The sequence below is a fragment of the Nelumbo nucifera genome, chromosome 6 (assembly GCF_055504915.1).
Source record: "Nelumbo nucifera cultivar China Antique chromosome 6, China Antique-T2T, whole genome shotgun sequence".
Lineage (NCBI taxonomy): Eukaryota > Viridiplantae > Streptophyta > Magnoliopsida > Proteales > Nelumbonaceae > Nelumbo > Nelumbo nucifera.
In genome coordinates this window covers 16,910,950-16,931,213 of record NC_142654.1, presented here as the reverse complement: position 1 = coordinate 16,931,213, position 20,264 = coordinate 16,910,950, and the positions used below count along the sequence as shown (strand labels likewise).

The window sequence follows — 20,264 nt, the reverse complement described above, 5'->3', positions numbered from 1 at the left end:
CATGCCTTAAGGTTTTATTCCTTATGCCTTAAAGCAAGTAAAATACCTTGCTCCACTTCTCAGCATCTAAAGATGCTGGTATCAGATATATGTTAGTTTTTCTGATTCAACTACTTTCAAATTCAATAAATGCTTTATAGGGTCTCATCATGAGAATGTTTTCTGGACAAGAAAATGAAAGTTTATATTCTCTGCTCACTCTTTTTGAGTTTTTTTTGTTAATTATTTTCAATTACATTGGATGCACTTAATACTTGCATGAAAATTAAAATTTCATTCAGTGTATTTAAAGTTACCAGGCAATGCCTAGTTTTCTTGTATGGCAAGGAAGTGGATGGTTAGGTATATATATATATAATCGTAATTAGTATTATCTAGATACATTTTAATTATGAACTATTGAACTACAAGTTAAATGAGCAAAACCCTAAATGGTTGCTTATATCTCATTTTGAGAAAAAAAGAATGAGAAAATTTTAAATAACTTATTACATCTTTTTGATTTGTAATAAAAAAAATGAGTAAAATATACAGATAAGGTGTTCCAAGCACACTAATAATTAGGCTGGCCCAGCCACCTTAACCATTAGCATCCCTTTCTTTTGATTACATGCCATTGTCTTTCCCTAGGCATAATCATTCAATGCAAATGATTCATGTTACACCTTTTTTGGTTATTGCATCTGCCAATCAATTTGCTCATCTTTTTGTCCATATGAATGTGGTTGTCAGTTCCCTGGCTAATTATATTATTTCTCTCAAGGTTTGTCTGTACTGCTATGGACCTAGACTTTTGTTCTTGAGCCACCCAAGTATTTCCCTGGAGTTTTCTTCCACTATCAGATCAATGTAGTTAAGAGATCTTCCAAGTCTCAATCCCCAAAGTATGACAAGTATCTCATCTCTAATTGCATTTCCTTGGCCTATGGGTCCAGAGTAGATTGCCATGATTCCCATATCATAATTTCTGAACACTCCCCCAACAGCTGAATTTCCTGGGTTGCCCTAGCTGCAACCATCAAAGTTCAATTTTATTGCATTCACATGTAGTGAGGGCCAAGTGGCTTCAATGTTTCTAGCACCCAAAATGGGTTACACACTCATATCAATACATTAAATAAGAAATTATTCCTCCCCCCCCACCACCAAAGTGTTTATATTTGTGCTTCTCACCACATTGATTTTGTAGGTGGTGATACTCCAAGAAACCTAGGCAACACTTTAAGTCTCTGCATCAGTTTCGTGCATGCTGCATGAAATTTTTTCATTTTTTCCAAGTTGGTTCTTGTTAAGTTATAAGTTTGCATCATCTCAGCTGTGTGCTTAGGGTGGGTTTGTTGGTTATACCCTTATATGTCCTGTTTGTATTTTTATGAAGTTAAACTATACTGCTTATTTTTTTAGATGGAGAGTTTCTCCTGTGTGTAATCTTTTTGTTAACATTGGTGACTAATCACCTTCTCAATTTTCAGGTGATAGAACATCTATTGAAGCCTCGTGGTTGGAAGCCTCCTGTCCGTAGGCAATTTTTCTTAGATTGCAATGAGATAGCAGATCTTTGTGATAGTGCAGAACGAATTTTTTCTAATGAACCTAGTGTGCTGCAAATTAAGGCTCCTGTCAAGATTTTTGGTGATTTGCATGGGCAATTTGGGGATCTAATGCGCCTTTTTGATGAATATGGTGCTCCTTCAACTGCAGGAGATATAGCGTAAGTAATTTTATAAATTCAGTTATCTTTACATGTCTTTCTGTTTTAAATGGTTATTTCTCTTCTCTTGTATATGGTGATATCTTTATGGTGTTATTTTTAAGGGTTGTACTGGTGAACTATTGGAAGATGTTTTTGCCATTGTGATCATGACTGTGCTTCCAAAAACTGAAAATAGGATCAGTCCTGGTCAAAGCATTCTGGCATTGTTTAATTATAGTGGCTTTATTACATTATCTTCTCTGTCACTTTATCTCTACATGCCTTTGATGGACCATCGTATGGCAATGGATGCATTTCATCCAAATGTAAAATAGAAGTTAGCCTTAACATTATAGTACACTTCCATCTAATGTAAGTGATATCTGCCTATCACATAAAACTCCAGATGCATCCCTCCTTTTTTCCCATCCTGCTCTAACTCTATGGGTGACATCCTTCTCAATCTCTCCCTTGTTATGAATTATCAAACCAAGGTACTGAAAAAGGTCACATTGAGTTATGTCTTGGGTTCCACCATGTCTATAATTTTTACAATGTTTCCATTCGACATTTTTGACCTTTCTGACATGTTTCCTATATTTGGATGACCGATATTTCCACCAAAACCAACATTTTAAAAACCTTACATAATATTACAACTTATTTCTAGGTGACCACTTGGATCCACAACTTGAATGTGACACCATTTTGAATGGTTATGACTGTAAGAAAAATCTTTCTGAACAGAAGGAGCATCATTGGTAACTATTGATTTCTTCAGCTGTGCATCCTTAGGTGAGAGTTTTGCCATCCTGGGTTATTAATTCAGATATGGATTTCCATGGTTCACAACTCGACTATTGGAGAGAATAGATTGTGCATCTTTAGAATCCATTTACAATCCATGGTTCATTGGTTTACCTAAATTACCTGCTTGTACTCATAGTTTCTTGATCATAGAACCAAGTACATAGCTAAGCTACTTGCTGGATGATGTTGAAGCTTGTTTTGTTCTTTGCTCATCTAGAGGTGGCTTAGCATTACAATTATCTGTATCATTGCTCATTTAGCCACATGTTATGATGGAACCCATCTGTCAAGGTCCCTGATCTGTGTGTGTGCTAGAAAAATTACAGATGTTTGATGTCTCTTCTCATAAGCATCTCTGTGTAAATATAGAAGATGATATTATTTTTGCAATAACATACTTATCTTGTCCATGCTAATGTTATGCTCATGATTACAGTTATATTGACTATCTCTTTTTGGGAGATTATGTTGACCGGGGCCAACACAGCTTGGAAACTATAACTCTTCTGCTTGCATTGAAGGTATCATGTTCTGCCGTCTATTCTGCACTGTAAATTTTTTAGACGTTCAATTTTTTTTCTATGCTGAATTTAGGTGATCGTTTATTACAGGTTGAGCATCCCCATCAGGTACATCTAATCCGTGGGAATCATGAGGCTGCTGATATAAATGCTCTATTTGGCTTTCGTATTGAGTGCATTGAACGAATGGTATAGATTTTTGTTCTCTCTCCCTCTGATGCTGTTTATGTGCACATGCACATGCTTGCCTTAGTTTGTGTATTAATTTGTTGCATCCATTAATTTCATCCATATGCTAACAGGGTGAGCGGGATGGCATCTGGGCTTGGCATCGCATAAATCGGTTATTTAATTGGCTTCCTCTAGCAGCCCTCATTGAAAAGAAAATTATTTGTATGCATGGTGGCATTGGCCGGTCTATAAATCATATAGAACAAATTGAAAACCTTCAGCGCCCAATCACAATGGAAGCAGGCTCAGTTGTTCTTATGGATCTGCTATGGTTGGTGCTCCCCCTTACTCTTTTTGATAGCTTTCATGTCTTATGTATATCCTATCTATTACGCTACTAATCGTGATTTCCTGTTTACAGGTCAGACCCAACAGAAAATGATAGCGTTGAAGGATTACGACCGAATGCTAGAGGTCCAGGCTTGGTTACTTTTGGGGTTGGTGCATTTTTCTTTACCAACTTAATTATTAAGTATCCATAACTATTGACCTTATGTGTGTAAATGTGTGTGTGTGTTGTACACTAAATGTCTAGTTATAACTTAGTCACTGGCCTTGTTAGGAGATGGCTAAGGTCAAGCAACTGCTTAGTCCACTGACTTCAGGTAGGCTCTTTCTATTTGTCTTTCCTTCAGGTGAAGGAAAGAGAAAAAATTGACTTCTAAGAGAACATTATAACATTTACTTTTCTTTGAAATGGTGATGGGTAGCAGAGGAGGTGTTGCTGTGATCCAAGGGGAAAGCACCAGCCAAGCTGATCTAACAAGTCAACTAGTAACTGCTAAGAATTGACCGGTTTACACCTTTCCTAGGAAAATCAAAATGACTAGGCACTTCCTAATTGCCTTGACTACACTGTCTTCAACTCTAAAAGCTGGGACAGTTGAGTTATGTATGTAAGATTTAATCATTGTGGCATACTGTTGGAACCTGAGCTGACAGGCCAACCTGACAACACTTACCTCACCTTGCTCAAGAAAACCCAATTGTAGTAACTGGCTAGATGAATCAGGTGAAATTGGTCTCTTTATCTGATCAAATCACTTCAAACCACTTTATATTGACTTCAATTAAATAGCCATTTTTTTATTCTGCTTTTGGAAAGAAAATGTGTAGGTTGGCCTTCTGGCCACTTGAGTTTGAATGAATTACCTATTTATCAGGTGGATCTGCAACACTGGTTCCTTTTTTTTTTTTGCGTTTTAAAATTTGCTCCTAGTGGACAACCTATTTCGCATATTTTGTTTTATAAGTGGTTCTAGTTTTAGTTGTTCTGAAGCTCCAACATGTTAAATAGCAGGTGAGTTCAAAGTAGAGATTCATAATTGCTTTTATCCTTCTCCATTACTAGTTCTATTTTCCTCTGGTGACATCCAGACTTTATTGAAGCTATTAAATTGGTTGGTCACATTTCAGATTTCTCCTATAACTCCTTGATTTGGCGTGTCTTGATACAAACACTGATTAAAGGGTTATTTCTTGATGCAATGGTAAATCTCAGGCTGACAAGCATGAGAAAATGGGATTCAAGTGTTAAAGTGGCCACTTTGTGGAGAAATACCAAAGGTTATAGGTTCATATCCAGTCCACCCCTCCCAAGACCCAGATAGCCGAGACAAACATTGGGTACTGGCCCTTTGAGATGGAGTCTCTAACTAGTTCTATCAATTGGTCAGGTCTGGTCCGGATGAGGGTATCTGGTCTCAAACCAAATGATTGACAGTTGTACTTTTGATATGTAAATTGATACTTGACAATAAACCCTACTCATTTGTTAAATTGACACATTTGGAATTTGGATATAATAACATGATAGTATTACAAATTTAGCATGAGAAAGATAGGTATTAGACTGGGAGTACCTTTGTAACATGCTAATATACAAATTGGGATTCAGGACTATAGGGTCTGACCTGATAAGGCCCTATTATGATTGACAGTTGTACTTTTGATATGTAAATTGATACTTGACAATAAACCCTACTCATTTGTTAAATTGACACATTTGGAATTTGGATATAATAACATGATAGTATTACAAATTTAGCATGAGAAAGATAGGTATTAGACTGGGAGTACCTTTGTAACATGCTAATATACAAATATAATTTTATATATGTAGTTCAGAACCACCAAAACTAATCCTGATCCAATTATAACCAGGACATGTAATGCAGACCCAGACACTAATTTGGTCTGTTTGTTTCGGTTCTGTTGGATCTTCCAGACTCATGATTCTGATAAGATAATGGGCCATGTTGCTAAGATTAGATTGCTCAGTAAAAGGATTATTTGAAATGATTTTATGCCTACTGTTTCCATTGAAAGCTGTATTATATATACTCCTTTTGAAATTTATTTTTTCATTCATCAAAATTTTCATAGCATGATTATATGACAGAAACTTTCCTTTTTCTTTTCTTTTTTTTTTTCATTTTCTTCATATCAGGTGCTTGTTTTGTTTACATCCTTTATGGGCACTTTTCTGTAGCTTTAATTTATATTGTGATTCTCCTTCCATTGTCAAGTTTTTGTATACTGTCCTCTTCTTGTACAATATGCTTCATGCTATGTTCAGACTCCAGAGTTGGTTTATTTCCTACTATGTGATGTTTAAAATCTTGTCCTTATGACACATTTTCTTTATTTTATTTTTTTTATGCATTTATTACACAATTAAGGGGCCATTACTTGGTATAATGGCAATGCCAGAGATTAGTAGATTACATTTATTACACAATTAAGATTCTTGAAGTTCTTGAGAAGATTCCAAATGCAGTAATAAGAAAGTTCAAGAGCCAAAACAACCATCAAATAGTTCAGATGTCAAAATTTTTTTTCCAGATTGAGGATGGGATTATTTGGGCATGGGCCTGTTAAGAAGGTGAAAAAAAAAACAGAGATCGAGTAAGAGATTTAAAATCTCTTCTGCTCAAGCCTATGGATGAGATGTTTAGTTTGGGTATTCTTTCTAGGTGGTTTGTGGTGAAGGTAACCTTTTTTTAAGCTGTAGGGAGGTGTTAAATTCATTAAGTGTTAGTAGTGAAGTTGGTTGAGTGAGTTTTGTCTGGTGAGTTGGTTTGCTTCATTTTATGTTGGGAGTTTTACACATGTTGCCGGCGTGGTTTGTTTCCTTTGATTTTGAGGGAGAGGTTTGTGGAGGGCTTTTCTATTTTAGTGGGTGATTTCTTATAACCTCTATTGTACTCTCTTCTTTTTCTTTTAATCTTTTTTCTTTTTTATTTATTACCAAAAAAAAAGAGGTTAGGACCATATCTAGCCTCTCCCTCCCAAAACCCCAGATAGCTGGGACCAACATTGGGTGATAGCCTTCTTCTCTCTATTACACAATTAGGTCAGCTGGTGCCAAACATGACATTTTGGTTCCAATGAATAACTTATTGGTAACCTGTTTTCTTTTTGTTTCAAGCAATATGGGTTAATGAATTAGTATCTCCAATATATTTCATGTACTTTATGGAATCAAAATTCTGTTGCTTTTTGTAACCTGGTTTTGAGAATAGATGAAGTTCTGTAGTCTATTGTTATGGGGACGACATAAGAAGAGAGGGTGATGTACTTAGTTGTTAGTGGACATAGCTGCTATTGGATCTTGACATGCCTCGTCTTAGTATGCTGTTGTTTGGAGAAGATATTAAGGTGTACCATTTTAACATTAGAAGAGAACACATTGTGCCATGTGGCAGAACAATATAAAGGAAAGCTTGTTTAACTTTATTTATGTGCATGATTTGAAACACAAGTCTGATGTCACCATCATCAGCTAACTTGAGAAGATTCAAGGTTCCGAGGTCTAATAGATTAAATGTTGCTTTTCTGAAATAATGTACAACAGAATAAATTAATAAAGATAATGCATTTTTTCCAGAGAGAACTTGGCATATTTGTTCTCTTGGTTCTTCTTTAATCTCTCTAATCATAGCCATTACTTGTGGTCTTAGATGTTTATTTTGACTGGAAAGCTTGAAAGTTTATGTGGTATTCTCTTCCTGCAACATGTTAATCATGCCTTTTGGTGTTTGATTTCTTTTTCTTTTTCTCATTTTTATCTCAACCATTATATATCTCTTTTTAGTTTTTCCTTGGAAGTATAGAGAGTGTTTTGTATAATCTCAATTCCTTATTTCCTGCACTGGCATCTAGGTTGGTGGTAGACAAGAGGTGGTCATCAAAAATACTTTTGAATATTAAAGTGAATGAAATAGCTTTGTTTATGTACGTGGATTATTAAAGGAAAAAAATGCTGTGGTTTAGGGTGAGCTTTTGGTTCAGGGTTGGTGTGAGCATGCCCAGGATAATGATGTTGATATGGATGAGTTACTAGATCAGAATGTATTAACTTAGAATTAAATGCATTGAAGAGAATAACAGAGTTGCCTGATGTTTGATAACGTTGCATGACATGGTTTATTCATGTACTAAAGATTAATGGTGGAACTGGTGATGAAAGGGATGATTTGATCCAATATGTTAATATTGAATGCACAAAACTGATGACCCATGATGGGCATAATTGAGAAAGTGAGAAAAGATTGATGTAGGAAAATACTAGCACCTTAACACTAAAAAGTTGGGTTTAGACTCACAAAGGTACAGGTCAATCCCTAAACAGTAAACAAGCCAATAATTGGACTTTACATTGGGCTTCTAATACTGCTACAATCTCATCCAAGATTTGGCCCAAACTCAAGCCCTTTTCAAGGTATACCAAAGTTTATGCCCATAACCAAGTTCACATCCTTAGTCAGACCTAAATCCATTACTAGACCCAAGCCCATTCTAGTTTTATGACCCATTTAATATATCTATTACTCGTATACAAACCTATAACCTAAAACCAAAACCTAGATCCATGACTAACCAACCCAGTAACTTAAAACATGAACAAGGAAATAATGCATGCCAAATAAACCTTGGTGTTAGTATTTATTGGAACTGAAGGAAAAATGGAAAATGACAACATACATATTGGAGATAAGGATGTCAAGTATTTATCAACTAAGAAATGTATGGGAATTTAAAATTGTCATCTTCTAGGAAAATTAGTTATGAAATAGAAAAGTAAATTTCAAAGCTAATTCCCTTCATTAGCGAGCAAGCTTTTCCTATATAAAGGAATTTTCTAGTTTGTTTTCTGGAAAGAGAGAGAGAGTTGAGTAAAGTTTTAAGTACTGTGTGCCTTGGTGATGTGATTCCATCCTTTTCTTAGGAGGTCTGACTCCTTTGATTTTTAGGTGTGATTCCAATCTAGAATTAGAGTTCTAAGGTAAGATGCCAATGACTCTAATTCAAGGCTATGACTCAACCCACTTTTCCCTACTAAATCCTACTCCACATCCAACCTTTCTCAGGTTGCATACCTGGGGTTTCTGACCATGCTGCATCAGAGATTGAGGCTTTTAAAGGCTTGTATTTAAAGGTAGGTAAGCTCCAGTTAATAATGAATGCAGAAACAGGATGATGTTTTTCTTCTGATTGTTGTTCTATTTTGTATGTTTCACAAAACATTACCAAACTTATGAAGGAGCAAGAATAAAGTTCTTGGGCAGTACAGAACCTAAATTTTTAGTTTTCAATGTCTTTATGTGTCAATTTACTTCATCTAATATATAAAGCTATTTCTGTAGTAAGCATTTCATGTTTTGCTATGTAAGCTGTAGTTTTCTCCGATGTTATCTTATGTAAATAGGAAATTCTTCTGGATGCAAAGCTGGTTCCAGGACTTGAAATCAACTTTGGTTCTGGTTTGAATATTTAGTTCAGGTTATGGTTCCTGCTTGGGGTCTTTTCTATACGGCTAAATATTGTCTGGTTCTTGCATAGGAACTTTTTCTAAACGGTGAACTATTGTGTCTTCTTCAGACTTCATTTTGTCTGTGCTTCTATCAAGGTTCAAATTTTTGTCACATATCGGGGCACATCAGGTGTATCGTATCGTATTGGCCCTGCCCCAGTATGTGAAATATTTAAGTATTTTAAAATTTTAATGTTTTCAGGGGTAAGCCTTGCTAAGACCGTCCCCCATGTAAAAATTTAAAAATAAATGAAAAAATAATAGCACAGATGTTGGTCAAACCCCTAATATGCACATTCTGGTGCATCGGGGTGTATCAATATTTTAAACCTTGGCTGCTATGTTGTCGATTGAATCTGAATATCTGCTGGAAACTTGGTACTGTTGTTGGGCATTGTATTGCCATAGCCAAAGGATCCTTGTGATTGCACTCAAATTTCTTGCTTCTGTTTGGAAAATGCATATGCCATATTGGGAAAACCTTGTTCTCTCTAAAGGGATTTGGTTTTGCAGCCTGATCGTGTAATGGAGTTCTGCAACAACAATGACCTCCAGTTGATTGTACGTGCACATGAATGTGTGATGGATGGCTTTGAGCGTTTTGCCCAAGGGCATTTGATTACTCTTTTTTCAGCTACCAATTATTGTGGTAAGTGTATTGGTATCTTCCTTTCAATACATCCTAGGATTCAGTCTTCTAACTCAGATTCTTACCTGCTTCTACAGGTACTGCAAATAATGCAGGGGCCATCTTAGTTTTAGGAAGAGACCTTGTGGTAGTACCAAAACTCATCCACCCATTACCACCAGCAATCGCAACACCACAAACATCACCAGAACACCATATAGAGGATACATGGATGCAGGTATATATATATATATATATATATTTTGTGCTCGCTTGTTCTGACTGGGGATGTAGTGCTTATATTGATTAATTTTCTTTATTGTATATTCTTGCATGGTGTGTGTATTAACTCAGTTCATTTACTTGGTGTGAGTTCAGGAGCTTAATGCTAACAGACCACCAACACCAACCAGAGGCCGTCCTCAAGTTGCAAGCGATCGGGGTTCTCTTGCCTGGATTTAAGATAAGCTTCAGATTTTTTATATTCTTTGAAGGGCGTAGGCCCCCAAGACTTGTGTCATCAGCTGGGGTTTCTGGTGATTGTCTTGTACAAAACCTGGCGGTTTAACAGGAATTCTCAAGCATGTGATATTGTCCCTGAATCACGTTTGAAGATTTCCACACAACACAAGAACCCATGGTTTCCTGACACAAGAGACTGGAGGGTCGGGGTTCATCAAGGCTACAACTTAGAAAAGAAAGGCCAAATTGCAGGTGGTGGGATTGGTTAGCGATTCTTCCTATCAAAGTTAACTGCTGCACGCGTTCCCCTGAGGGTCGCCTCCTTGTATATTGAGTCCATAGGCAGGTAGCCATTTAAGTTACAGTCGTTTCTCCCGCGGGAGTGGTAGTAATGCGTTTGTCTCATTAGTTAATTATTCTTTTTGGTGTTCTTTTCCTCCACATTTTAACCTTTTTTTCCCCAAGTGGACTTTGGGTCTCAAGATGTGATGGTGAGAAAATATGATATATGAATGATACATACATATATATATATAGACTCTGGGCATCCATGTATAATAGTGGTGTTGTTGGGTACATTTACAGTGCCTTGTAATTTCTTTTGTTGTTTATACAATGTAACGTTTTTTTTTTTTTTGTGAAGAGAAGAGGTTTTTTTCTTTTGTTTTTTCGGGTTAAAAGAGATTTTGACAAAACCCTTGGGACAGGGGTTTTCTTTCCCTTTTTTTTTTTTGCCTACACTCTTCATTTCTATTTTCTCTTCCCCTCTTTTCTGATGAAGAGAATTGTCCGGACAACTTGATTTCTTAGTTTATTTGTTCTTTCCTTTTGTTTCACTTGCAATGGAACAACGAAATGCCGAAATTCAGATGTTTTTAATTGAGTGGGAGTGGGAGTAGGATTGGGACATGTGATATAACCTGCATTCTGTTTGTAATAATTAATAAACTGAAAAGAAAAAAAAAAAGGAAGAGAATAAAATCATTTAAAAATTGTAAATTTAAGTGTAAGAGTATTATTTATAATCACAGAAGACATACTTTTGGTTCTCAATTTAGGCCTGGGTTTGGTTTCGCAGTCGCATTGTGTGGGCTTGATGTTGGCATGGGCTATGATACTTTTCTGTACCATTTATAAAAATGAGGATGTGAATAATTGTCCCATCAAAAAACCTGATTTTACTTTTCCCTTTTACCCTCTATATTTTTCGTTTTCCCAATATTTAACTACCATAAGGCCGTACGTTGTTTATCAAAGTGGGGCAAGTACAATGGTCTAACACTGCTATACAATTCCAATATTACCCCTGGAAATTGGATATGAGAGGGGGGGCCAAATAACAAATGCGTTTTTATCCCATTCTCTCCCCTGCAAGGTTGCAAATGCCGGGTTGTCCGTTTGGATGAGCACCCTGATATTAGCATTGGCGAACAGAAGTTTCTCTTCTCCATTGGATGAATGATTTTTTTTTTTTTTTTTTTGTGCTAAACAACGAACAAGAGGAAAGTAGCATTGTTCTATTCATCATAGGTGATGTGGAATGGACATAGAAAAAAATAGAAATAAGATAAAAATAGCCTTGGAATTAGCACCTCAACTTTTCTATTTATCATAAAACAGGAAAAAAAGTTCTTTGAGCTATATTTAAAAGTAAGCAAGTTAGACTGTTTTTCTATTCATCAGAGTTGAATAGATCAACTGCTTTGAGCTACACTTAAAAAAAAACACAAATATCTTGTTCACCACTCCAATGCAACATCTACTAATTCACATAGCTATTCTTGGAAACATGAAACATTTAGAGAACTATTTATTAAGATATGTAAGTAAGATTTAGAGAATTATTTCTACCATCCCCCAACAAAGATGGCCATGTCAACAATTCGAGTACAACTTTTCTCTAAATATTTATTAAAATATGTCAGCATTTATTATTAATTAATGAAACTAACTACATATACCCAAACTCATCAATCTTATGTCCAATTAGCTGTCAATTCTTTGTAGGAGTTCATCAAGTTTTTTTTTTTTACTTTTTTTTTTTTGCAAATTCCAAATAGTCTGAAACATGTCTTTTTAGGTGGATTTCTTGCCCCAGTTCTGTTTTCAATTCAATGAAATCCTGATACAAGTAATAAAAGTATGGAATAAATAGACTTTCAAATTAGTGATTTCAAGTAGAAATCCAGGTATATTTTATCCTATTTAGCATATATCTGAAAAATATTGTTTTATTTTTTATGTGATACATTAATGCTGTCTTTGTATTTTGGTTACAAACTTTCTTAATTTAGACTCCCCAAGGAATTCACTATTCATTTGTATCTCCCCATAAATTTCTTACTATATTCCATTATTTCTTATATCTATTGCAACAAGATTTGATTTTTTTTTTGAAATTTATGCAGTATGAATTCATATTTTCTAAAATATCTGCACCTTCGTTTATATTTCATTATGATTATATCATCTGCAGTTGATATCATCTGCACCTTCGTTTATATTGTCTAAAATATCTAGATATGGCCAAACCCATATGAAACTACTCAATGTTAGGTCCAATCAACTGTCAATTCGTTGTAGGAACTTTATTAGTACTTCTCTTTTAGCACAAAGTGATTGCTTAAGAAAATTTTACATTTTATTTTCAGCCTTGTAGTCTTTGCATAGGTTTTTGCTAAGAAAACTAGAAAAGATACCCACATACTGATCTCTGCCCGATGCAATCCTTTAACCTATCAAAATTTTGAATTATTCACATATATATTTGCTTATTATTGTACTTTGCACAGTTACTAGCACTGGTTCAATTGTTTACGAGGAATAGTCTACACTATACAAACTCTTACAAGTATAGATATTGCCAGATGACAATCAATTAGACAATAACAAATCTTCAAACGAACCAATCAACTTGATACATTGAGGTGTTGGGGATGAATGAGGACCCCAATGCTTATTGTGGTTAATCAACCATTGGTTCAAATACCCCGGGCCATTCTACTAGTTATAAAGAAAAAGTTTTGCCCTTGCCTATAAATTTTTGGGATGGGCCAGACCGGGCAACGCGGGCCTGGTAGAAGGTAGAAGTGATCAACCCTATTTATCATACAAGTTGTAAGTTGGTATGTATATAATTTGCATGGTTTTTGAAACCGGTTCGGAGATCGAACCGGTCAGGGGTCTGGTTATCGGGTTGAATGGTCCGATCGTTTGAACTGAATGATCCGATCGTTCGAACCGAACGGTTGGCCCATTCTGACAAAAAAATAAAAAATGGTCAAAATCATTCGAATGATTAATCGCCCGGGTCAGCAGTTTGCTAACTAAAATCAACGATTTTTGAAGAAATTCTAGTTTTGGGAAAAACCGAACCGGTCACCTAACTGGTTCCCGGTTTTTCCGGTCTGGTTTTGAAAACTATGATAATTTGTGTTGATTTGACTTATAATCTTCATAAACAAGTGAACAATAGGTTTGTGTGTATAAATTTCATACTCATAGCCTTCTCTCTCACTAAGTGCCAAACTGGCAATCCATGCCTTGTTGTCTTGTCTTACTTTTCCAAGAGAAAAATGCAACATGGAATTGTACAGTTGCTGCCTATCCGATGAAAACCCACAACATACTCATATCATAGTTTGTTTATTTTTCAATAAATTTCATTCAACAATTAGGGATATCTTAAATCTATAATACTTGAAAGATATGATACTACCGTATTAGAAGAGTTTTGACCAATCAAAGTACCCCTTAAATTTTGATAATACCATCTCATTGGTCACTATACAGGTTGATTGATTGAAAGTTTTTCTGGTTACTGGTATCGTGTCTTTCCGGTATAGTCGAATCCAAATTTATTTTGTGCTTATTGATTCAGCTAAGAATTGATGAACATCATCAATTTTGGAATACAAATTCAGTTAGAAAGTTAACAAATGAATGTATGTATCTTGGAGTTATTGTGCTGACCCCTAATGTCAATCCTTGCTAGGAGTTATTTGTTCTGGGGGGAATTAATTGTGAATGCAGCTTCTGAGTCGGAGACTGGTATCTGTGGCTTAGGTTGCGTGGTTCGGAACTCCAGACGAGAGCCGAGAGTGTCTTTTGTGCAAAGTCTTGAAATCTAAAGCTTCCTCTCAGCTGAAGCCCTGGCCTTTGCGGTTTGGCATTTTTGGAGTTGTAAAGCCGGTTTTTAAAACCGGACTGAAAACAAAATTATTTTGATCACCAGTTCTCAGGTCAAATGCTCTAACCATCTGGTCCGAAGTCCAACCAGATAGTTTTAGGGTCCAAAACCAGACCCAGAGCCATGACCGTTCCCAGATCAACCGGTCTAACAGTACGGTTTGACTTGATTTTCAAAAGCTGTGCAAAGCATTTCTTCTTCCATTATCTTGGTGGAGTTGAACAACAAGACTATGGCGAACGGGCTCTGTGCCCTACTTTGGATTTATCTCCGGTAGCGTTGATTCTTGAATAGGGCTGTAAAACTGGTCGTGCTGTTTGGCATGATTTTTGGCTGACCTGGCACGATAAAATGCGGACTATGCTGGGCACAGCATGATCATGCAGGCCGTGTCAGGCTGGGGGTTTCATGTCCATGAACCAGCACGACACAACACGATTGTATGTGTCATACCACCTGCAGCCCTGAAGCAGGCCGAGCGTGGCCCACCCAAGAAACTAGTCGTTGGGGTATCCCTCCCAAGGCTCCCAATCTTGAGAAGACATGAAAATCCTCTTTCTGCCTTTCAGGACAGTTCTGTGCGGCACATTGGGAGAGAACGAAACAAGCTCACCCATGGAGTAGCTTCTACTACTAAATTCCTATCATCCATTGTACTTACTGACTTATCTTCTTCTCTTAGGCCATGTTTGTTTACGGTAAATAAGCTTGAGAAAGCTGGTTAATGGGTATCTTTTTACTTTTGATCAATTTTACAATATTCTTTTTGCATTTATTAATGGATTCATTCGACAATAAAATAAGCTCTACTTCTCGGGTAAAACTTATCCATCTCCCAGGTGGATAAATAAATTTGAGGAAATTTTATAAAGTAAAATGAGACAACTTTGCCCATTTTTATATTAGTTTTTTATGGATAAAAATGTTATTCTAATATTTACCTGAAAATCTTAAAAATCAAAAGAACACGGATAAGTGCACTTACCTTGATAAATTATAAAGTTGCAAACAAACAAGACCTTAATGGCAATAAACGAGGTTTTATATTTAACCCCTTCGTCAAATAAGGTAAGTAATACAAGATTAAATAGAAAAGAAAGAACCTCTAGAAAGAAAGAAAACTCTGGATAAAGCACTATAGGCTCCACAAGTGGATGCTTTTCTATTTATAATCATTTGGCCTTGTTTGGTTGATTCTTCACAAGATTGTACAGCCCCTTAACTTCATAAAAGTAAAAGCATTAAAGCATTAGTTAATGCCATCTAATCGGTACCATCAAGTTGCTTTTTTGTCTTTTTATTTTTAACCACTTTTCTCTTTTTATGAGAAAACTACAAAACCTCGCTTGTATTTAGGGGTGTAAACAGTACTTGGAAATCCAATTTCGAATTCGATATTCGATGTAATCGAATCGAATTCGGATAATTCGAATATCTAATAAGTCGAATTCGAATATCCTATTCATACCAAATAGTTAATTAGATTTAAATTTGGATATGACCTGATTCGATTCGATAAATATCCAAATTTGACCGATTATTTAATTCTTATATATAATATATAAAATATTTTATATACATAATAATTAAGTTATATAAATAATTTATATATTTATATATTTTATATCAATAAAATATTTATTTTATATATTTATTAATTATCTAAAATAATTAATTAATGAATTTAAACCAAATCGGATATTTGAATATTTAATCGGATTCAAATTCGGATCTTAATTTTCAATATCCGTCGGATATTAAATCGAATTCCGTTATCGAATTCAGATTTGGATATTATTTAATCCGATTCAAATTCGATCAGTTTACACCCCTACTTGTATTTTTCAACAATCCTTATAAACCTTTGTGTTTTTACCCTAACAAAAAAAATCTGAAAAAAGGGTGATAAATACCTCCCTTGGATTAGTTTTCTAGATGAAAAACATTGATGTAATGCATTAAGTTTTTAAAAATAACATATCAATTTTCCAACAAACTTTGTCCAAATGACTTGAAATCTAGGAAACTAAGAAAGAGGAATTTGAACTTTTTTGTTTGATAGATCGAGAGAACATGTCCCAAGAACAAGAAAAAGAAATAAAACCTAGTACTCTAACGATGAAGGCATTAGACATCACTCAAGTTAGCAAGCAAATTCGCAGCCAAGTTGCCTTCTCATACTCCATTTGATCCTCCTATCCTTTTATTTTTTTAAACATTAGGAAAGTTCATTATTATTAACATCAAAACCCAAGAGAGGTTTATAGGATATTAAAAAAAACACAGTTTAGGTTTTTATAATTTTCCCTTTCATGGGCATTTTGGGAACCAGGTTGAGAGAGTGGAATATCAATATCTAAGTATCTACCACTTTGATGATATAAACAAGTTAGGTGGGCAGGTAGGAAACAGCCACCTGGGCCCACTTAAACCTCCACCATTGGATTGGATATCCAAGACAAGAAAATTGAATATTGACCAACTCCAAAGAATTCCCTTTTAAGATGATAAGTCAACGTCCTTTTCTGCCCATTTCACCATTAAAAATACATCCAAATTTTGGCTCCACTGATCATCCTCATTCCAAAAATAAAGATAATAATAATAATAACAGCAAGGAAAAAAAATCTGAGAAAATCATCAGATTACATACATCAACGCATCAAGCAACCCAAATAAAAGCAAAAAAGTAAAAAACAAAAAAAAGGGGGTAAAATAAAAGTAGATTCAGATCAGAGAACTCACTGCTGTGGGGGTGATGGCGGTGTTGGCGTTGATGGTGCTGAAGTTACCGGGGCTGCCGGTGAACCACCGCCTGAGCTGCCCCCCCAATTCCAAGGTTTGAGTGACAGAATAATTATGAGGACGACGATGAGCAGGAGGGTGATCCCAAAGCAAGCCCATTTCCTAGTATTCTTCTGAAGCTTCCTGGCTGTAACAAGCTTCTCGGTTCCTCCCCTGATGAAGGAATTCGCCCGGGCCACTTGGCTCTCGATGTCGTCCAGCTGCTCTCCCTGTGTCTGCACCAGCACCGCCATGTCCAAGAACACCTGATGCAGCTCCCTCAAGTTCTTCTCTATCTCCTTCACCGCGTCGTGCCTCTCCTGTATCTCCGACACGATGTCCATCACTGTCCCTCTCCCTTGCTCCTGTATCACCTTCTGGAACAAGTTCTCGCTCTGCCCCGTTGATATCAAAGCATCCACCGTCCGGTCATCGGGCTTCTCCCCCGTTACAGTGAAGTACCTCCGCTCCACGGTCTCTTTGTACTCCGTCGAGATTCTCTCCCTCAGCGTGTTGAAGCTCTCCATTTGGTCCTTGAGCTTCTTCCTCAGCCCGCTGACCACGGACGTCCGCGTTCGGTCCGAGGAGCTGCCCGGTCCGCAGCCGGGGATGCTGCGGTTAGCGGCGTTGGCGCGTTCCAGTGCCTCGAGGCGGACCTTGATCATCTTGGCCTTCTTGAGCGCAAGGGCGACGTCGGCATCCATCCGGGCTCGGAGGTCCTTGATTGACCTGGCGTTGTGGAGGGTCTTGCTCTCTTCATGGGAATCTTGGAGACGCTGGTGGAGCCTCTCTTCCTCTTTGAGTTCGTCTTTGATCCCTTCCACGTCCTCGAAGAACTTGTCGAGGTTCACTCCCACGGTTCCCATCTGCACAGCTCCACCACCGCCGCCTCCGCCGGAGTACGGCGGTTCATGATCTACGTCGTTGCTTCTGAATCGGGAGAAGGAGCCTGAGAATAGATCGTTCATCTTCTCTCTCTAGCTACCGAAATCGACAAGAGATCAGATCTATCCCGCGGGTACCAATACTAAACTATGGAAGATGAAAACTTTCGTCTTCCTGTGCAACAACTGAGAGAGGTGGGTAGCTGGGCTGCTTGCAGAAATTGGCTTAAACAGAAAAAGAAAGTGTTTGAGGTGGGGGTCGTTGAAACCGCGGGATTTGTTGATTGGTCTGGTGGTGGCGCGGCCTGACTGGTGCGACTTGTCAAACAAATCCCACTCCAAGCCTCCTCATCTTTAGAATATTCAATAAAATGACTGAATCGATGAATTTCCCTTTCCTCTGTTCTTCTTGAACAGCTACAGAGGATATAGAATAGAAGGATGGATGGATCATGGAATGGAAAAAGACCAGGCTCAGCCTCCTCAAGTCAACTGCTTGAATCAGCTTATCAGCCGTGAAAGAGAAGTAAGAACTTTTCTGGGTGACCCTTAAAATTGAATATTTTCATTCGTATATACACACAATAATAGAATAGAACCAGAGGATATCTTCCTCTCGGCGGCTTACGTGGTGGCAACCTATGTAGGACCACGTCCACGTGTCTAAACCATTGACTTATGCCAGTTTAAGAGGACTACTTGGATTGCGCAGGTGGCCAGAGTGGAGTCGTTCCAGTCTCACGGTGCAGAGAAAGTTTAAGTTTTTATCTATCTATCGTCTATGGGGGCGGCATGGGAAAGTGTTGGGGAAGGAACGAGGAAATTAGGGAGGAGAGAGAGAGAAGACGTAGTCTTAGGGCACTAACAAAACGCGTTATGACTACTTATGTCTGAGAATTGAGATAGATAGTGTTTCGTCTTCCAAAAGTAATTTCTAGCGTAGGCGAACCCAACCCAAATACCAGTTCCACGAGGTCAGGTTAGAAATAATATGGACTTGGACGGAGGGAGGAAGTAGATGAAGGGAGAGATGCAGCTTATACAGCTTTTAGTTTTAGGACAGATTAGGATGGGATTCACAGTGGTTTGTGTATTTTGCTGAGACAAACAGATCCTCTTATTTTTTACCGAGCTCTGACCTCTAGGAAGTTAAAAAATTTTCAGATGTCAGGGGTGTTTGGTAAGATCACCAAAGACCCTTCACCCTCTCTCATTGACCATACTCAATAACTTTTTAAAACTTTGCTTTTGTCAAAAATGTCCTTCGCCAAATGTTTTAATAGGTAAATAACTAATTAATCATTACTTATTTAATTAAACTTAATTAGTTATTAGTTAAATAATTAAAACAATAGCTATTATTTATTTAATTATATAATAAAAATCATGATTTTCAAAAACTAACCTGAAACAGAACTAGTCAGGGGATTGGTTCCGGTTAAGCGATTCAACCGTCCAAGTCGAACGGTTTGACCCGTGACATCATAAATAAATTAAAAATAAAAATATATTTATAAATGATAAAAAATAGCATAAAATTAAATAAAAAATAGAAAAAAAAAACCATCTAAATACAAAAATAACAAAGTACATAAAAATAGAAAATACAAAAAAGTACAGAAAATTCTGAAAAAATACAGAAAAATAGAAAATTGTAAATAAATAGAGAAAAAATACAAAAAAAGAAAAATAAGCAAGGAGTTGAAAAATAATAATAAAATAAAATTAATTAAGCCAATGTGAGTATGTGAATCTCTATAATTAATTAAGCAAAGAATTAAAAAAATAATTAAACAAGATTAGTTAAAGTATTAAACAAAGAATTAAACCAAAAATTCAAAGAATCAGTTAAACTCACAAAAAAATTCAGAAAAAAAAAAGTATACCTTCAGGTCCTTCAAGGTTTCACTGCCGGTAATGGTGGTGTGACAATGGGCTCAGGCTTGGTCATAGGTGATTGTCGCTACAAGTGCTGCTACAACTTGTAGAATCGCCAATGGTGGTGTTACTACCACTGCAACTCTCCACCCACCGCTGCAAACTCGCCACCTACCGCTACAAACTTTCCTGTCACAACTATTACTGGTGGAGAGTGTTGCAAAATAAATGCTTGCCGCCATAGATGAAGTTGGCCGCCGTCACCAGTTGCCATTAATCTCTATCGAAGGTTGTGTGTCACCGCCGGATGTCGTAGGTGCTGGCCAATGCAGGTGGTCGGTTGGGTGTGAGGGCTAAGAGGAGGGAAGG

The 20,264-nt window shown here is 36.7% G+C and overlaps 2 protein-coding genes across 2 annotated transcripts in view; one reads left to right on the top strand and one right to left on the bottom strand.

Annotated features, from left to right (window-relative positions):
• Window positions 1-10,804, top strand: part of LOC104590555 (serine/threonine-protein phosphatase BSL3-like) — a 38,718-nt gene extending 27,914 nt beyond the window's left edge. Inside the window, exons 14-21 of the mRNA XM_010249272.3 lie at window positions 1,473-1,711; window positions 2,940-3,024; window positions 3,115-3,213; window positions 3,327-3,526; window positions 3,617-3,692; window positions 9,584-9,719; window positions 9,797-9,936; window positions 10,077-10,804. Coding sequence (XP_010247574.1) covers window positions 1,473-1,711; window positions 2,940-3,024; window positions 3,115-3,213; window positions 3,327-3,526; window positions 3,617-3,692; window positions 9,584-9,719; window positions 9,797-9,936; window positions 10,077-10,160 — 1,059 coding nt within the window. The 3' untranslated portion in view covers window positions 10,161-10,804. The remainder of the gene's footprint in view (window positions 1-1,472; window positions 1,712-2,939; window positions 3,025-3,114; window positions 3,214-3,326; window positions 3,527-3,616; window positions 3,693-9,583; window positions 9,720-9,796; window positions 9,937-10,076) is intronic.
• Window positions 10,805-16,846: 6,042 nt separating this feature from the next.
• On the bottom strand, window positions 16,847-18,890 carry LOC104590547 (syntaxin-125). The gene has a single exon (XM_010249265.3). It carries the CDS (start codon window positions 18,099-18,101, stop codon window positions 17,091-17,093), a length of 1,011 nt encoding a protein of 336 aa, XP_010247567.1. The 5' UTR covers window positions 18,102-18,890; the 3' UTR covers window positions 16,847-17,090.
• Window positions 18,891-20,264: the final 1,374 nt, after the last annotated feature.